This window comes from Ursus americanus, chromosome 11 (assembly GCF_024610735.1).
Source record: "Ursus americanus isolate L20-20 chromosome 11, mUrsAme1.1.p, whole genome shotgun sequence".
Taxonomy (NCBI): Eukaryota; Metazoa; Chordata; class Mammalia; order Carnivora; family Ursidae; genus Ursus; species Ursus americanus.
The window spans coordinates 26,703,345-26,719,838 of NC_142137.1; the positions used below are offsets into that span (position 1 = coordinate 26,703,345).

A 16,494-nucleotide genomic window follows, 5' to 3' on the forward strand; every position below is an offset into this window, starting at 1 on the left:
CTATAAAAACAAAGATAACCCCCCTTTCTTTATCCCTTTCTTCTCCTACCGATCTTCCTAGTTCTTATGTTCCATAGATGAGAGAAATCATATGATAGTTGTCTTTCTCTGCTTGACTTATTTCACTTAGCATTATCTCCTCCAGTGCTGTCCATGTTGTAGCAAATGTTGAGAACTTGTTCTTTCTGATAGCTGAGTAATATTCCATTGTATATATGGACCACATCTTCTTAATCCAGTCATCTGTTGAAGGGCATCTCGGCTCCTTCCACGATTTAGCTATTGTGGACAATACTGCTATGAACATTGGGGTGCATATGGCCCTTCTCTTCACTACATCTGTATCTTTGGGGTAAATACCCAGTAGTGCAATGGCTGGGTCATAGGGTAGCTCAATTTTTAACTTTTTAAGGGACCTCCACACTGTTTTCCAGAGTGGCTGTACCAACTTGCATTCCCGCCAACAATATAGGAGGGATCCCCTTTCTCCACATCCTCTCCAACAATTGTTGTTTCTTGCCTTGTCAATTTTTGCCATTCTAACTGGTGTAAGGTGGTATCTTAGTGTATGAAGCATGAGAGACTATAGACTCTGAGAAACAAACTGAGGGCTTCAGAGGGGAGAGGGGTGGGGGAATGGGATAGGCTGGTGATGGGTAGTAAGGAGGGCACGTATTACATGGTGCACTGGGTGTTATACGCAACTAATGAATCATCGAACTTTACATCAAAAACCAGGGATGTACTGTATGGTGACTAACATAATAAAAAAATTTTTTATAAAAATAAATAAATAAATAAAGTTCCAAACTCTGTGGAAAAAAAATATAAAAAGAGAGATAAGTACAATGTAGGTTCCATTTCAATTACATTGTACAAGACAAGATAAAGTGATGAAGTTACAATCAACATTATATCAGTTTTTAAGTCATACAATGAAAGTCTAACACTCAAAAAAATTAGCACATTATGTGGTTTTCATTCTTGTAACATAATATTATGATTTTAAAAATTAAAAAATATAATAAATAATAAGTTAGAAAAGATAACTTACTGGTTTCCCAAATATAACAAAGCAAACAGGTTTAGACAGCAAAAAGTTATATTCAGCTTCATCTTCATTAAATATATCTGCAAAAGGATGCTCTTCTGTCTTCTCTTGAGAATTCATAATATAAACTACTACAATAAGAAAGAGTAAAATTGTTAGTGACTAATTTAGTTGGAAGAGGCAGGCAGGTGAGGGAGGATGAGAATATCCTCAGAATTTACTTAGCCTTGAAGCTATTTCACATCACTAAACACAAGGATTTTGTCGATATTCACAAATAAGTTAAACTTATCTATTAAAACAATAGGCTCTTAGTTTGAGACAAAAAGCAAAATCTAGCTATATGTTGTACAAAAGACAGCTAAAATAAAGTGTTTCTGAAAGACTAAATTAAGGAAAAAATACACACATATATATACATAAACATATGATGTGTATAATTAATTAAAGATCAAATTAAATATGCCTTATATATACATATATATATTATACAGATACAAATATATGAGTGTTTGTGTACATGCGTAGGGACTACTAATGGCTCTAACAGAAATTCGAATGGAAATTAGAAAATACATAAAACTGAAAAAAAAAAAAAGAACATATATAACAAAACTTAGAAGATGTGGCTAAAGTAGTATTTAGAAACCTTAGAGTAGTATTCAGAAACCTTAGAACCAAAGAAACTCCCAAAAGTACATGAGATAAGCTCACCACTTTTAAGATTTTGGGGGGAAAAACAGGAAAATAGAAAAATATATTTTAAAAATTAATAAAATAGAAAACAAACATATATAGAGAGGGTCACCAAAGCTAAATAGTGGTATTTTGAAAAAACATATAGATAGAAAATTTCTGTCAAGACTGATCAAGAAGATAGAAGGCACAATTAAATAATTTTAGAAGTGTGGCTTCTAATATCTCAAAATTAAGATTTTGTTGTTTTGCATTTCTAATTGTCATTAATCAGAAAATGTTCTCCATGTTATACTAACTTTTTGAAATTTGTTGAGGTTTCCCTTATGGCCTAGTACATGGTAGATTTTTAAAATCAGGAAAAGATTCCTGATTCCTGTGATTTATGTTTTTTTGATGTAGTGTTCTTTAAATAAGGTTTACATCAAGTTTGTGAATTTTATTGGTTAAATATTCCATAATGCCTACTGATTTATTTTCTACTTGATCAAACAATATTAGACACAGAAAAGGACTATAGAGTAACAATGTTACAGATATAATATAGATAAGGTGAGGATATCATAAACAAAGTTATCCCAAATAAATTTGAGAATTTAAACAAATTGATGAATTCCTAGAAAAATCAGCTTCTCAAGAAAAAAAGAGAAAACCTGAGTGGTTCTATAGCCATAAAAAAACTGAGTCAGTTAACTAAAAATCTGCCCATGAAAGAAACCAGATGGTTTTTTGAAGAACTCCAAGTCTTACAATCCTACAGACATTCTTTCAGAGAAAAGATAAAGTGGAGACTTCTTAACATCAGTTTATCGGTCTTATATAACCTTTACCTAAATCAGAGAATAGTGTGAAAAAGCAAAATTATGTGCCAATTTCGTTCATGAACAAGATTTACAAAATCCTAATATTAGTTAATTGAATCCAGCAATATATAACAAGATAATAACATCATGACCAACTTGGGCTTTCCCCAGGAACTCGAGGCTGGCTTAATATGAGAAATTAATTTATCATATTAAAATAAAAGAGGAAAACTGGATGATCGTCTTAATAGATGTAGAAAAAGTATGAGACAATCAACACCCTTTAATGATTAATAAAAGATAAATCTCTAAGCAACTAGGAATAGAAGGGAATTTCTTTAACCTGATAAAAGGTATTAACAAAAGACAAACATTACATTTAATGATTAAATATTAAAAATGTTTTTTCAGGTCAGCACAAGACAAAAGAAAGAAAACTGTAATTATTCCCAGTTGATATGATTGTCTACATAGGAAACATATATATCACAGATAAATTTTGAGAATTAATCTGATAATCCAATTTGCTGTATTCAAAATTATACAAAATTCAGTTGCATTTCTATACAGCATGAATTGCTAGAAAATGTAACTAAAGATAAAAAGACTTATCTTTGCAGCAAAATAATAAAGTAACGAGGATTAAATATTATAAAAGATATATAAACCCTTTATGGAAAAATTACAAAATCTTATGAAATGACTTTAATAAGCAGACTTCAAAAATGGAACAAAACTACGTCCAGTGGTCTGGGACACTGTTCATGAAACAATGAAAATGGATTATGGGGGCTATATGCTTCCAGGTAAATGGGATATGATTATATTTCTCTGTGGAATTTAAGAATATTCAAATGGGCTTAATATACCAATATTACTTTAAGATGTCATTATGAGACAAGACATAATAAGAATTATTACTAGTATATTAAAAAGATTGACATGAAAACTTCATGACAAAAGAACTAAAATTTCAAGTTATTTTTAGTACCGAAAAAATAAGTAATGTTACTATAAAATGTAGTTATAAAGGAGAAAATGCATCTAAACCTTTCAGAGACATGATGCATTTATTAAAGAGTATTAAGTACACTTAAAACCAGGGCCCTAAGGCCTGGGATGGAACGTTTAGGTGGATGTCTAAGTACTTTGAACCCCATGATTATCTGTGTAGGCAGGAAACTAGGTGTGAGTGATAGGAGGATGGACCTTAGATATCCTGACAGAGAGCCCCAACCAAGGACTGCCCGGGGACCACACCACTCTACCCATCTAGCAGTCGGTTTGTGGTTACAACATCTCAGTGGGGAAGAGTTAAGTTTGTTGTGCTTATTGCACTTGTGCAGAAAGTTGCCCCTTGTCCTTATTTAAGCTATGCCTCTAGAATAGCAGAATATAGAGTAGGGTGTCAAAGGCTCACAGAGGTGACATGTTAGATGTATTTGTTAAACGAGGACATGTTAAATAAGGCCAGAGGATGCATCAGCCAACTCCGCTCTTTGGGATTGCCAGAGAATACTCCCTTAATTAAGGCTATAAGGAATGAACTAGTAAGGAGGCACTAGTATCATTATTAAGCTCAGTGGTGGCTATGCTTTGTAGGCCAGGATTAAAGGTAGGAGAAAGGCTGCTATGATACCGAGGTCCCATGTTTCAGCAGGGATGAGAGGGTCTGGGAGAGCAGAGGCCAGATGGCAGCACTTAACTATCAGAAGCAAAGTAGGTGTAATTACTAGAATGGGCAGCAAGTCCAGAATGGCAACAAGCGAGACCCTCAGCGATCTGTGCTGATGGCTGATAAGCCATGGAATTCCTAGGGGGTGAAACAGATGAGCAGTCAGCAAAAATGCTGATGAACTTACATTTCTAAAAATGACAAAGGGCAAGTGAATGAAAGGCTAACGTCAGCAGCCACAGTGGAAAATCACGATTCCTTGCCCAGTTCTTAGCTCCAAAGCGCATTTATTGAAGCGGAGGCAAGGAGCCCTCGAGAATAGACGCTACAACAACTAACAAGTATTCACAATAGGGATTCCCCAATCCTCGTCCAAGAGAACCTACAACCATTAACTGGGGAAATACACACTGAGGAAATGCGACTAGCCCCCTCTTTCCAAGTCAATAGGACACAGGGTCTGAGCTGACACCAACACCAACGGATTCAAAATGCCATCATTGCCCCCTGTAGGAGTGAAAGCAAATGGAGAACCAGTAATAAATGGCTTCTTGGCTCAAGTCTGTCCTATAGTACAGGGTCTGCAGGATCACCTCATGGTTATTTTCCTGGTCCCTGAGTACATAACAGGGATTGCAGCTGGCAAAACCTTCACAGTGGTTCCCTGCTTGTGGAGTAAGAGCCAATGTGGTATAAAAGCCAAGTGGAGGCTCATGAAACTGCTTACATGCTCCTTGGCCCTGGGGCCAGATAAATAAGAGTAAATCATTCTGAATGAATGAAATGGAAAGGTGTTACCCAAAACTATTTAAAAGATTCATAGCCCTGCTTAATTCTCCAGTGTGGCTTTTTGAAAAAACAAGATAGATCATGACAAATGATGGTGCACTACTGTAAACTTAACCAGGTGATAGCCCCATTTGTAACTATTGTGCAGATGAGATCTTTACTAGCTGGACACAGCTTCTTGTACTTGACACGTAGTTACTCATCTGGCAAATGTGTTTTTTTTTTAAATCCCTGTCAGAAAAGAAGATTAGAAGCAGTTTGCATTCACTTAGAACAGTCAGCAAGGGACATTCAGTTTTACCCCAGGACTCTCCTGTGTTTGTAGCAAATATAGTACAAAGGAGTCTTGTTGATCTACAATATTGGGTGAGCCAGGAAGTGGTAAGTGTTCTGGATGCCTTCTTAAGACACATGAGCAGCACAAAGTGGAAGATAACTCTACAAAGATTTAAAGGCCTGTTACTTTGGTGAGGGTTTAAAAGGCCAGTGGTCTGGGTCATTCTGAGATATTCTCTCCAAGGTAAAGGACAAGTTACTGTACCTTACACATTCTACCTCTGAAAGAAGAGGTGCGGTATTTTAAAAGTCTCTAGTTTTGGGAAACAGCATGTAGTACACTTGAAGACACTGTTCTGATCCATTTAATGGGTGACTTGGAAAGCTGTCAGTTTTGAGTGAAGCTCAGAGCAAGAAAGAGCTCCGCAGCAGTTTTAGTGTATGGTACCAGAGGCCTGCTTCTTGGGCCATACACCTGGCCAGATTCCATGATGCGATAGGGAGGTGCTTAGAGTACATAAGAATACTTTTGGAGTCTTAGCAAAGCCGCAACAGAAACCTCTCATGTAGATCATTGCTGTCTGCAGCAGAAAACCATTCCAGAGAGAGAGAGCACAAACGGAGGGAGGGAAAGGGTGAGGGAGAAGCAGACTTCCTGCTAAGAAGGGAGCCTGATGTGGGGCTCCATCCCAGGACCCTGAGATCATGACCTGAGCTGAAGGCAGATGCTTAATCAACTGAGCCACCCAGGTGCCCCTGTGGGCAGAGATTTAAGCAGTATTCTTAGGTCCTCAGTTTGGAGGACAATACTGAATGGTTTGGTCAAGGGCCTGAGAGGAGCAAGATTGAAAGACAAGAGAAAAGGAGTTCTGGGGAAGAGACATGTGAATGAAACTACGAAAGAGGTGTAACAAACACACTCTATGGTGACCCCTAACAAGTCACACCCTTGTGTGATTATTCCTTTCCCTTACCTGCGGATGGAATCTGCGACTTGCTTCTAAATCTAGTGGAAGTGTTAGAAATAGTATTCTCATGATTACATTATATTATATAAGATCCCATTTAGCGTACTGGAGAGACTTCCTGGTTGGCTTTGAATTAAGCTGCTGTGTTGTGAAACGACTGCATGGCAAGGAAGAGTGGGTGGCCTCCAGTCACTGAGAGCAACCCCTGGACAATAGCCAGTAAGAAAGGTGGGACTTCTTTCCTACAACCACAAAGAGATAAATTTTGCCAACAATCTAAACGGGCTTGGAAGCAAGTTCTTCCCTGGTCAAGCCTCCAGATGAAAATGCAGCTCAGTTAACCCCTTGACTGCAGCCCTGTGAGACCCTAATGGAGGACCCAGCTAAGCTATGCTAAGACTCCTGAACATGGAAACTATGAGATAATATATGTATGTTTTAAGCTGCTAAATTTGTGGTAATTTTGTTATGTTGCATAGAAAATAAATGCAAGTGGACACAAAATATGTGGATTTTTGTGTCTCACAAAGCAGGATGATTATCCAGTAATTGCCAGCCATTGTTTATCCTTGGTCACCTCAGTGCTTCCAAAATAGGCTCAAGAATGGAGGAGGCATGATGGTAGGGATGGAGGCAATGGAGGCCATGCACAGGCTCAACAGCAAGGCTTCATCTCATCAGGCTGATTTAGCCACTTCTACCACTGAATAGCCCACTTGTCTTCAGCAGAGACTGAGGCTAAGCCCTTCATATGGTACATCCATTTAGTCACAAACTGATAACATGGGACCCCTTCACCTTGGAAAGGGCTGCAGGTGACATGGGTCCCTAGTATGGGTGTGCCTTCCCTACCCACAATGCCTTGGCCAGCACCACTATCTGAAGGTTTGGAGTGTGTCTCATTTATCACAATGAGATCCATATAAAATTGCCTTGGATCAAAGGACCCTCTTTATAGTAAAGGAGGTATGATAAGAAGGTTCCACTGATTCTACTACATACCACCTCATTCAGAAGCTGTTGGTCTGACAGAATGTTGCAATGGCCTCTCAAAGGTACAATTAAAGCTCTGTTTGGGATTGCATGAGATTGAGATACTACTTGAAGATGAGAAATATGCTTTGAACCAAGGGTTAGGAATGGTCCCTCCTATCATCACTCTCAGTCATTGACATAAGGAATTTGCATCACCTTGCCTCATGACTTCAGGCTCTGCTGGAGTGGAAGTACTGGTTTTGATTGATTGGAGAGAGATGCTTCTATCAGAGGATCCCCTTAGTTAGGTTTCACTAAACCTAAAACTGCTGCCTGGTCATCTGTAGCTCCACATGCCCACAAGGAATTACTGTACTGGCAGCTGAGGATAGGGTTCCTCTACATACTTGGAGCAGGGAGAATGCAGGTCTTGAACTCAGGGGCTTCTCTAAGACACCTCTTGTAATTATAGCAAGCACAACCTGACAAAGACATGGTAACAAGAGGCTTACACCCCTCAGGATGAAGGCTGGTTACCCTATTGGGAAAACAACTGAGACCAGCAGAAGTGCTGGTCAACAGTAAGGGAAATCTAGAATGGGTGGTAGAGGATGGATGGAATGAATTATCAGTTACAGACCTAGGATTAATTGCAATAGTGGATTCTGTATCTTGTCCCACTAATCATCTTTTAGTAAGTCCTTTTCTTTTAGAAACTGGGACCAGCCACCACCATGAAGAATCAGTAAGGGGATGGTGTGAACTTAATATGGGGGAAGGGTAGATATGAGTATTACAAAGGTTGGAATGTAGCAGATGCTATTAGTACCCATAACCACTTGTACCGTTTCCATGCATGGCCAGCCTGACTTCCATGCATGGCCAGCCTGCTAGCATGTGTGACTCTTTGCCTAAGGGCTCTTTCCAGTGCCATGCCTAGTCGGCCTGAGAACAGGGCAGACTGGAAGTTCCAGGGAACTAATGTTCTGCCATAGCAGGCCTCAGACAATAACTGATAGGAGTTGGTGAATAAATGCCCCAGCTCTTTTGCCCTTAAGAGGGAATTACTCTGAGACATACATCTCAGGATTCTCCAGTGTATTCAGCCCACAGACAAATTTGCTTCATAATATTCCCTTGATCAGCTTCCTTCTGCTCCCTGATATTGTTTCCTGAGATTACTTCCCATATATAGCACTTGCTCTTGAATTTTTGTCTCAGAATCCGCTTCTGGGGGAAAACCAACAGAGCTATATTACAGTATAATATAATAATTGAAAACTAAATATTGGAAACCGGGATTCTACAGATTTTGTAAGAGTTGTTATCCTAAATAAAAACACAGTGCAAATATTTAATATTTATATTCAGAAGAATTGGTTTCCATTATGAAACAAAACAGAACTAAATATTCTTCCCAGTTGGAAGACCCAGGTCAATGTAAAATGCTAGAACTGACAAGACCACCTTTCTAGTTCTTTATAAAAGTAGGACCAAACTATGAAAGAAAATTAAAATACTAAATAATTAAACATTTATTTTTAAAAATTTGGTAATCTCTCAATTTTAAATTTACACTATGATCTCTAACATCTCCTTGTTATGTAACATCATCTCTACTATCACACTATGTTATACGTTTATACTATAATTCAATAGAATTTTTTAAAGTTCCTTCACATTTTTAGCCGTTGGGAAACTCTCCAGCAGTGGGTTCTGTGGTTTACAGGCGGCCCCTCTCCTGGGAAACAGCCCTTCTGCTGAAGCGACGCCTTATGCTCTGCTAGTAGGTGCTCAGTAAATATTTGTGGGATGAAGACATTAGTCGTTGGAAGGGAAAATGGTGTTAAAAGTACTTTACCGAGAGATCCCGAAGTTCAGTTTTGTAAGAAAAGGAGCTGGTCGGGAGTCCCCGCAGGAGGTGAGATTCCATTCAATTGATACAAAACGCGTCACGGCGGGGGACTACGACCCCTACTTACCCCGCCACAGCAGAGTCGTCAGGAGCCCACAGGCCCCCACCCGCCCGGCAGCAGCAACCGCGTCCCGCGCCTCTCAGTTGGCGCACCGGTTGCCTAGGGAACCCCTGGCGGGGCTTCGCGCAGGGCCTCTTGGGGGACCCGGCCTCGTGAGGCGGGCTGTAATTCATTCATTTTTTAAAATTTTTTTACCTATTCACTTTTGCACTTAACTTTGTATTTACAGCGCATTCCTTTTCACAGATAAAGAAGGGGGCGATTAGAGACGGTAGGTACACTACCCACTTATGTTCACACACATCAAATGGAAGAAGTCTTATTTTAACCCACAATTGCCCGTCTCCAAAGCCAGTGCCACACCACACGGCATTACACTTGGCAGTCCATTTGTGGAATTCACAAATGCTAGTCTCGGCCACAAATACGTGGCGAAGTCCAAAACGTCCAACTTCAGTTAATTTTTTTTTTTAAAGGTGATTTAAAAAAATTCCTTGAACCACACAGCCTCAGAATAATATGGATTTTGTTGACTCTCATAAGGGTTAAAATGGACAACAAAGAGATGCAAGGGGAAGGAAACCGACACTCAGAGAAGGGCTATCAGATATGTTCCCGGGAAAATAAGAGCAGAGGTAGGCAGAGAAAAAAAGACCAACTTCGAATGGATCTATCTACAGCTCGGAGAACCGCTTCAAAAGAAGCAATCCAGTCCCAAATCGTCCCCCTTTTCCAAAGAGGGGTATCAGATAAAGCGAGCCTAAACGAACCACGCGACTTTTTCTCCGCCCACTTTTTCTCCTGCCCGCACCAAAAATGGCTCCCTTCGCTTCCTCCCTAGGCAGCACGCAGGTTCTGGGAGCCCTCTACACGACCTCTCTACGGTATAACATCCAGCCCCGCCCCCGACGCGCCCGGGGCGGGGCTTGCCTGGAGGTGGGGAGCAGGGATCCGGAAAGACCTGAGCTGTACCCAGTCTTCTGTATGTTTAGTGCCCAAGTGGTGTTTTTCTGGCTGGATCTGGTGTCGGGGGTCTGAATTGTCTTCTCTGTGGGCCTCTTGGGGCAGTCTGGAGGCTGCCGCACCCTGGGCCGCGGCCTGGTGCCGTGCGGTGGGAGCCCCAACTTCCTCCGACCATGCCCGCGGCCGCCGCCCCCATCATCAGCTCCGTCCAAAAGCTGGTTCTGTACGAGACCAGAGCTGTAAGTTCCCGGTGTGGCGGGGCACAGTGGGGCGCGCGCGGGAGGACGGTGGCAGCATTCCCCTCCCTTGGGTCCCTCCCTAATCCCAGCCTTGGGCATGTGTCTGAGGGAGCTTCGCCTTGTCATCGCACCCAGGGCACTGCTGCTTTTGCTTGTACATGTTTCCACTTAGAAGCCACGGTTAGAACACACTGGAAACAGGTGCTTGTGCTGTCTCAGAAACTATTCATGAAGTTCTGAACCAGTTATTGGATTCTTTTAAAAAACTTTCAGAAAGTCTGTTAGCGTTTTGCAGTTCTCTACTTACAGTACAGGCAAGGGTATGAAAAAATATTTTTGACCTTTGAATGGGTAATTTGTGTGTTTTCCTATTCCATGGCATACCAGTCACTATGATTGATGTTAATTACGTGCACTTTTATTGCTGAAATATTTGGTTCTCTTTATTTGAAAGGAAAATTAATTTTGTTTAAAGACATTTGTTTGGATAACCTTATTTTGCTTTTCGGTTGACTTTTTTACAACACTTTTTGTTTTATTACTTCGAGTGGCCATGTAAACAGTTACTAGTAGAATAACATCAGTTTTTGTGTTTAGATTCTAGTTCCCTAAGATTTATGGAATAGCATTTATAGAAGTACATACTTTGTCATTTGTGTGGATGGAAAATAAAGTCTAGTGTTTCTGAGTTGAGGTAACAGTGATGTTAGGATCTGTGTTTAAAATTGCACTTCATGGTAATAAGATTGCATATGCCAGAAATCTTCCTGTTGTGCTGGAGAGTGTTTTATAAGGCATGGGTTGTCTTCCATGAGATAAAGTAGGTACTTAACAGTTTCGTGGTGATAACATGGTTCTAATTGCACATCTGCCTCGGGTCACGATTAGTGTAGAGACATTGTTGACCCTAAATTAATTTTGTTGGCAACTTCATTTGATTGGATCCAGACCAGAAGATGAAATTATCTAATATTCATAGATACCTTCAATTGTTCTCTGAGGAGAGTCATACAGAAGTGTTTTGACACTGAAACAAAACCTTCTGCTTTCTGTACAGTGTGCTGGAAAATGTCCCTGTTGGAAACATAAATACTAAAAACACAGAAACTTCAGCTCCTTAGTAAGCTGAGCCTTCATTAGGACTGGCTGAGATGTTAGTGTTCTTCCGAAAGCACAACTTGTATTACAGGGCTCTTCTGCTCAGAAACCTTCAGTAGCCCCCATTTCAAGGGGTAGATTCTGAATCTCTTACTTGGCATTCAAAGCCTTATGTGATTTGTCCAAAACCTAGTCTGGTCTTATATCTAATTGAATATCAATTCAACAAATACTTACTTAGGAGTAACTCTGTGCCTTTCTGTGCCTTATTCTGCAGTAAAACTGTATTGCTTTCAGTTCCTTATACCTACCCAGAGTATTTTCTGCTGCTCTCTCTTTGTAAAGTCCCACACCTTCTTCTCCTGTCACAACCTGCTGGTCCTCACAGCACAGATCTGATACAGGGCCTTGTAAACAGTAGGCTTCCAATAGATCGCTGGTTGAGAGTGTCTGTAACATGAAGAGATGTGTATTCTAGAACTTGGTTGTTACCCCTCTTAGTCATCTAAGTAATGGAAACTAACTCCAGCCAGCTTGGAGATAAAAGATGAGTTTATCAGAAGGATGCTGGAGAAGGCACTGCATAGAATCACTGACAGAGCCTAATTCCCTAGCTTCTGGAAAGGCAGGAACAAGACAGCAAGATTAGAGGACCCACTGAGTGCTGCCGAGGACATACCATAGGTGCTAGGAGAAAGAATCTGACTGACTCAGCTATGACTGGAAATCTGCAAAAGTCTGGTAGTACTGACTTTGTTTCAAGGAATAGTTGGGCCAGGGCAACCAGCCTGAGAAATACTACTCTCTCTACTATTCACTACTATTCAGTGAAGAAAAGAATGAGGCAGAGAGGACAGTGCTATTGAGAGTGTGGTCTGATTCCTGGTGCCAAGCAGAGATAGTTTGTAACTGCACTGGGACAGATTACATAGAGAGACTGAGAGTCAGTGGTTAGAAACTTCTATGGCTATTTGACAGAGTAATTGTATTCCTGGTGAACCAGATAGTTTAGAACATTGGGTTTGTCGTTTGTGTGTCTTTGGGTTTTTTTGCTTTTAGCTTTGTTATTATGGAAATTTTGAACAAATACAAAATAAACAATAATATAATAAACTCCCACATACCTATCACCAGCTCCAAAATTACCTTTATTTTTTAAAGAAGATTTATTTATTTTTGAGAGAGAGAGAGAGACAGAGCACTGCAGGGGGCAAGGGCAGAGGGGAGAGGGTGAGTCCTAAGCAGAGTCCATGCTGAGTGCAGAGACCGATGTGGGGCTCGATCTCATGACCCCGAGATCACCACCTGAGCTGAAACCAAGAGTTGGACACTCAACCAACTGCACCACCCAGCCCCCCCCAATTACCTTTATTAACTATAAGTCGTTCCACTCCCCACCCACCACTCATTTTATAAGATTCTTTTTCTAAAATTTAGATACATTGAAATGCGCAAGTCTAAGTTGTAGAATTTGGACAGAAAATATACATGTACGTTAACCACATCCCTGTCTTGCCCCAGAAAGTTGCCTTGTGTCTCTATCCAGTCAGTTGCCCCCCTTTCCGTACTGGCAACTAATATTCTTTCCTTTTTAACCTTAGATTAGATATGCCTATTGAAACATTTTGTATGGGTGGATTTATACAATACATGCTCTGTTGAGTCTAGCTTTTTTTACTCAGCATGTCTTTCAAGTTCATCCATGTTGTATCAGTAGATTGTTCCTTTTTATTATTGAATAGTAGTCCATTGTACACATATTCCACAGTTTATCCGTTTTCCCTATTGATTTGACTGTTTTTGCATTTAAGCTGTTCTTAATAAGTCAGCTGTGGACATTCTTGAACAAGTATGTTTGTGGATGTAAGTTTTTATTTCTTTTAGTAAATACCTAGGAATAAAATTGCTAGTCACAGAGGTGATGTTAGGTGGTTACAACAGCAAGGTATGAAAATCTCCATTGCTCCATATCCTTGGCAGCATTTGGTGTTGTCAGTCTTTTTAGCTTTAGTTATTCTTGTGTCTGTATAGTGGTAACTTATTATGGTTTTGATTTGCATTCCCCTAATGACCAGTGATATTGAGCATCTTTTCATGTGCTTTTTGGCCATTTTATATCTTCCTTTGTGAAGTGTCAGTCTTCTGCCCCCTTAAAAATAATTGGGCTGTTTGTCTTTTTATTTTTGATTTGTAGTTTTTTAAATATTCTGGAATCAAGTCCTTTGTGATATATGTTTTGTGAATATTTTCTTTCAGTCAGTGGCTTGCCTGTTCCATTTTCTTAATTTTTGTCAGCATTACTGAGGTATAACTGACAAAATTATAAGATATTTAAAGTATACAGCATGATGACCTGATATATATACACATCGTGTTAATGATCTTTTGACGAGCGAAAGTTTTTAATTTCAACAAAGTCTAATTTATCAAGTTTTTCTTTTGTGGTTATTGCTTTCTGTGTCCTAAGAAATCTTTACCTACTCCCAGAGCACAAAGGTATTTTCCTATGGTTTCTGTGAAAGATTTATACTTTTAACTTTTACATTTAGGGGTGAGTTTTATATTAAAATAATTTTGTATATGGTTTTATTACTTACCTATTGTGGTGTAACAAATTACTCCAAAACTTAGTGGCTTCAGACAACCGTAAATATTTAATATTTCACACAGTTTCAGTACGTCAGGAGTCTGGGAGTGACTTAGCTGAGTGGTTCTGGCTCAGGGTCTCATGAAGTTGCAGTTAAGATGTCATCTGGGCTATATCATCTGAAGGCTTGACTGGACTGGGGGATTTACTTCCAAGATCGCTCACTCACATACTTGACAAGTTGTTCCAAGATCGCTCACTCACATGCTTGACAAGTTGAGCTGGTTGTTGATTAGAGGCTTCAGTTTCTCACCTAATGGACATTTCCATAGGACTCCTTTAGTGTCTTTGTGATGTGGTAGCTGGATTTGCCCACACAAGGTGTTCTAAGAGAAAGAAGGATGATGCTACAATGTCTTTTGTTCTTTTGTAACTTGGCCTCAGGATTCACACTCCATCATTTCCGCAATTTCTGTTGGTTATCGAGGTCAGCCCTATTTAGTGGGAGAGGACTATGTAAGGGCATGAGTACCGGGAGATGAGAATCATTAAGGATTCTTGGAGGCTGGCAACCACAGGGCTTGAGGTTCCATGCATCAATTGCTAGCTTCATTTGTTGAAAAGATCACTATTTCTTGATTGAATTCCTTTAGTACTCTTGTGAAAAATTAGTTGGATAAATGTGAGTTGATTCTTAAACTCTCTATTTTGTTCTGTTGATTAGTTTATTTTTCTTTATGGCATTACCACCTTGTCTTCATTATTACAGCTTGATTATAAGTCTTGAAATCAGGAAGTATAAGTTTTCCAACTTTATTCTCTCCCAAAGTTGTTTTGGGTACTCTAGATCTTATGCATTTACATATGAATTTTACAATCAGCTTGTCAATTTCTAATAAGCCTATTGGGATTGTGATTTGGATTTCATTGAATTTATGGATCCATTTGGGGAGAACTGAATCTTAGTAACATTGAACCTTTTTTTTGAAATTATGAGATTATTTATTATTTTAATAGAAATATTTCTATAAATTAAAATGTATTTAAAATGAAGATTTATTAATATTTGAATTATTAAGATATTTCAAATTTGTATAATTCAAATTTATCTAAAATGAAACTCCATGCCCATGACCTACTACAAGATTTTCTTCTTCTCATTTTTGCTTCATACATAGGGCACTTTTTTTCATAAAGAAATGTAAGCAAGCAAACAAATAACAAGATGAAACCAAAAACTTCTATTGTAATAGTAATAGTGAAGAAAATAGGATCAGGGAAAGAAAAGAGAGCATAGTAAACATTGATAAAGTAAAAACAAAAATAAAGTTACCTTTAGGAGATAATATGCTAGAAGAACACTCAAATCATGTGTCTAGAGACTATTTTTTTCAGTCAGTTTAGAACACATGGACTTTGCATTACAGATTAAATTTTTCAAAATGTTTGTAATTGGGGCTGTCTAAAATTATACATTTTGGGATCATTTAATATTGAATCTCTTAAACCATGGTTTATCTATCCATTTATTAGGTGTTTACTTTCTCTTAGCAATATGTTGTAATTTTTCATGTAGAAATTTTACTACTCCTGAGTATTTTATGAGTTTTGATACTATTGCAAATGGGATTTTAAATTTGATTTAACAATTGCTTGTTACTAGTATACAGAAATTGAGTTGATTTTTATATATTGACCTTATATCCTGAAACTTTGCTAAAGTCACCATGTTGAGAAGCTGGAGCTGGTGTGTTGAATTAAGAATATGTGGATTATGATCTGCTGAATTGGAGGGTATAAGCCTCTCATATGGGGTCAGGAGATAGCTCCCTCAGCACCAAACTTTCACTTTGGGAAGTGAAACCCACAGGGTCATTTTGATTGAAGGTACAGTTTCAATACACCTACACAAAGGAAGTAGAGTCACAGGATTTAGAAGTGGCAGGAGTGGGAGAGTGGGGGGGGGGGATGATCTAGGGGAAGGTCAGTCCTCTGTCCGAGGTCACAAGTGAGCAGGAGATAGAGAGCAACGTAGCAAATACCTAGTACTTCAAAGGTGGCAGGAGCAGAGATCACTAACTTTTTGTGGGCTTAACTCTAAGTAGTTATTTTAAAAGGTATCATGGGAAGAGCAAAGTGGGAATTTATGGTGGGAATCCTAAGCTCAGGTCCTAATCTAAATGTTCAGACTTTGGGTGTGAACAGGGTTATGATACTGTAAAATACCTAGGCTTCAACACAAAATAGTTGTTTTTCTCATCACACTCACTGATTAGTTCTAGTAGGGCTTTTCTTTTCTTTTTCTCATTAACTTAGCTTTTTTACATAAATAATTGTATCGTTTAGGAAGAGGAACACTTCTTTCTCCCCAATCTGGTTGCCTTTTATTTATTTATTT

At 39.0% G+C, this 16,494-nt stretch overlaps 2 protein-coding genes across 2 annotated transcripts in view; one reads left to right on the top strand and one right to left on the bottom strand.

Moving 5' to 3' along the window:
* Positions 1 to 9,261, bottom strand: part of AK9 (adenylate kinase 9) — a 119,301-nt gene extending 110,040 nt beyond the window's left edge. The window contains exons 1-2 of the mRNA XM_087865377.1: positions 9,216 to 9,261; positions 1,055 to 1,182 (exon numbers count right to left, since the gene is read on the bottom strand). Coding sequence (XP_087721503.1) covers positions 1,055 to 1,171 — 117 coding nt within the window. The 5' untranslated portion in view covers positions 1,172 to 1,182; positions 9,216 to 9,261. The remainder of the gene's footprint in view (positions 1 to 1,054; positions 1,183 to 9,215) is intronic.
* An 857-nt stretch (positions 9,262 to 10,118) lies between these two features.
* The window catches only part of FIG4 (FIG4 phosphoinositide 5-phosphatase), a 121,622-nt gene continuing 115,246 nt past the window's right edge, over positions 10,119 to 16,494 (top strand). The window contains exon 1 of the mRNA XM_045798462.2: positions 10,119 to 10,411. Within this exon, the coding sequence (XP_045654418.1) occupies positions 10,346 to 10,411 (66 nt within the window). The 5' untranslated portion in view covers positions 10,119 to 10,345. The remainder of the gene's footprint in view (positions 10,412 to 16,494) is intronic.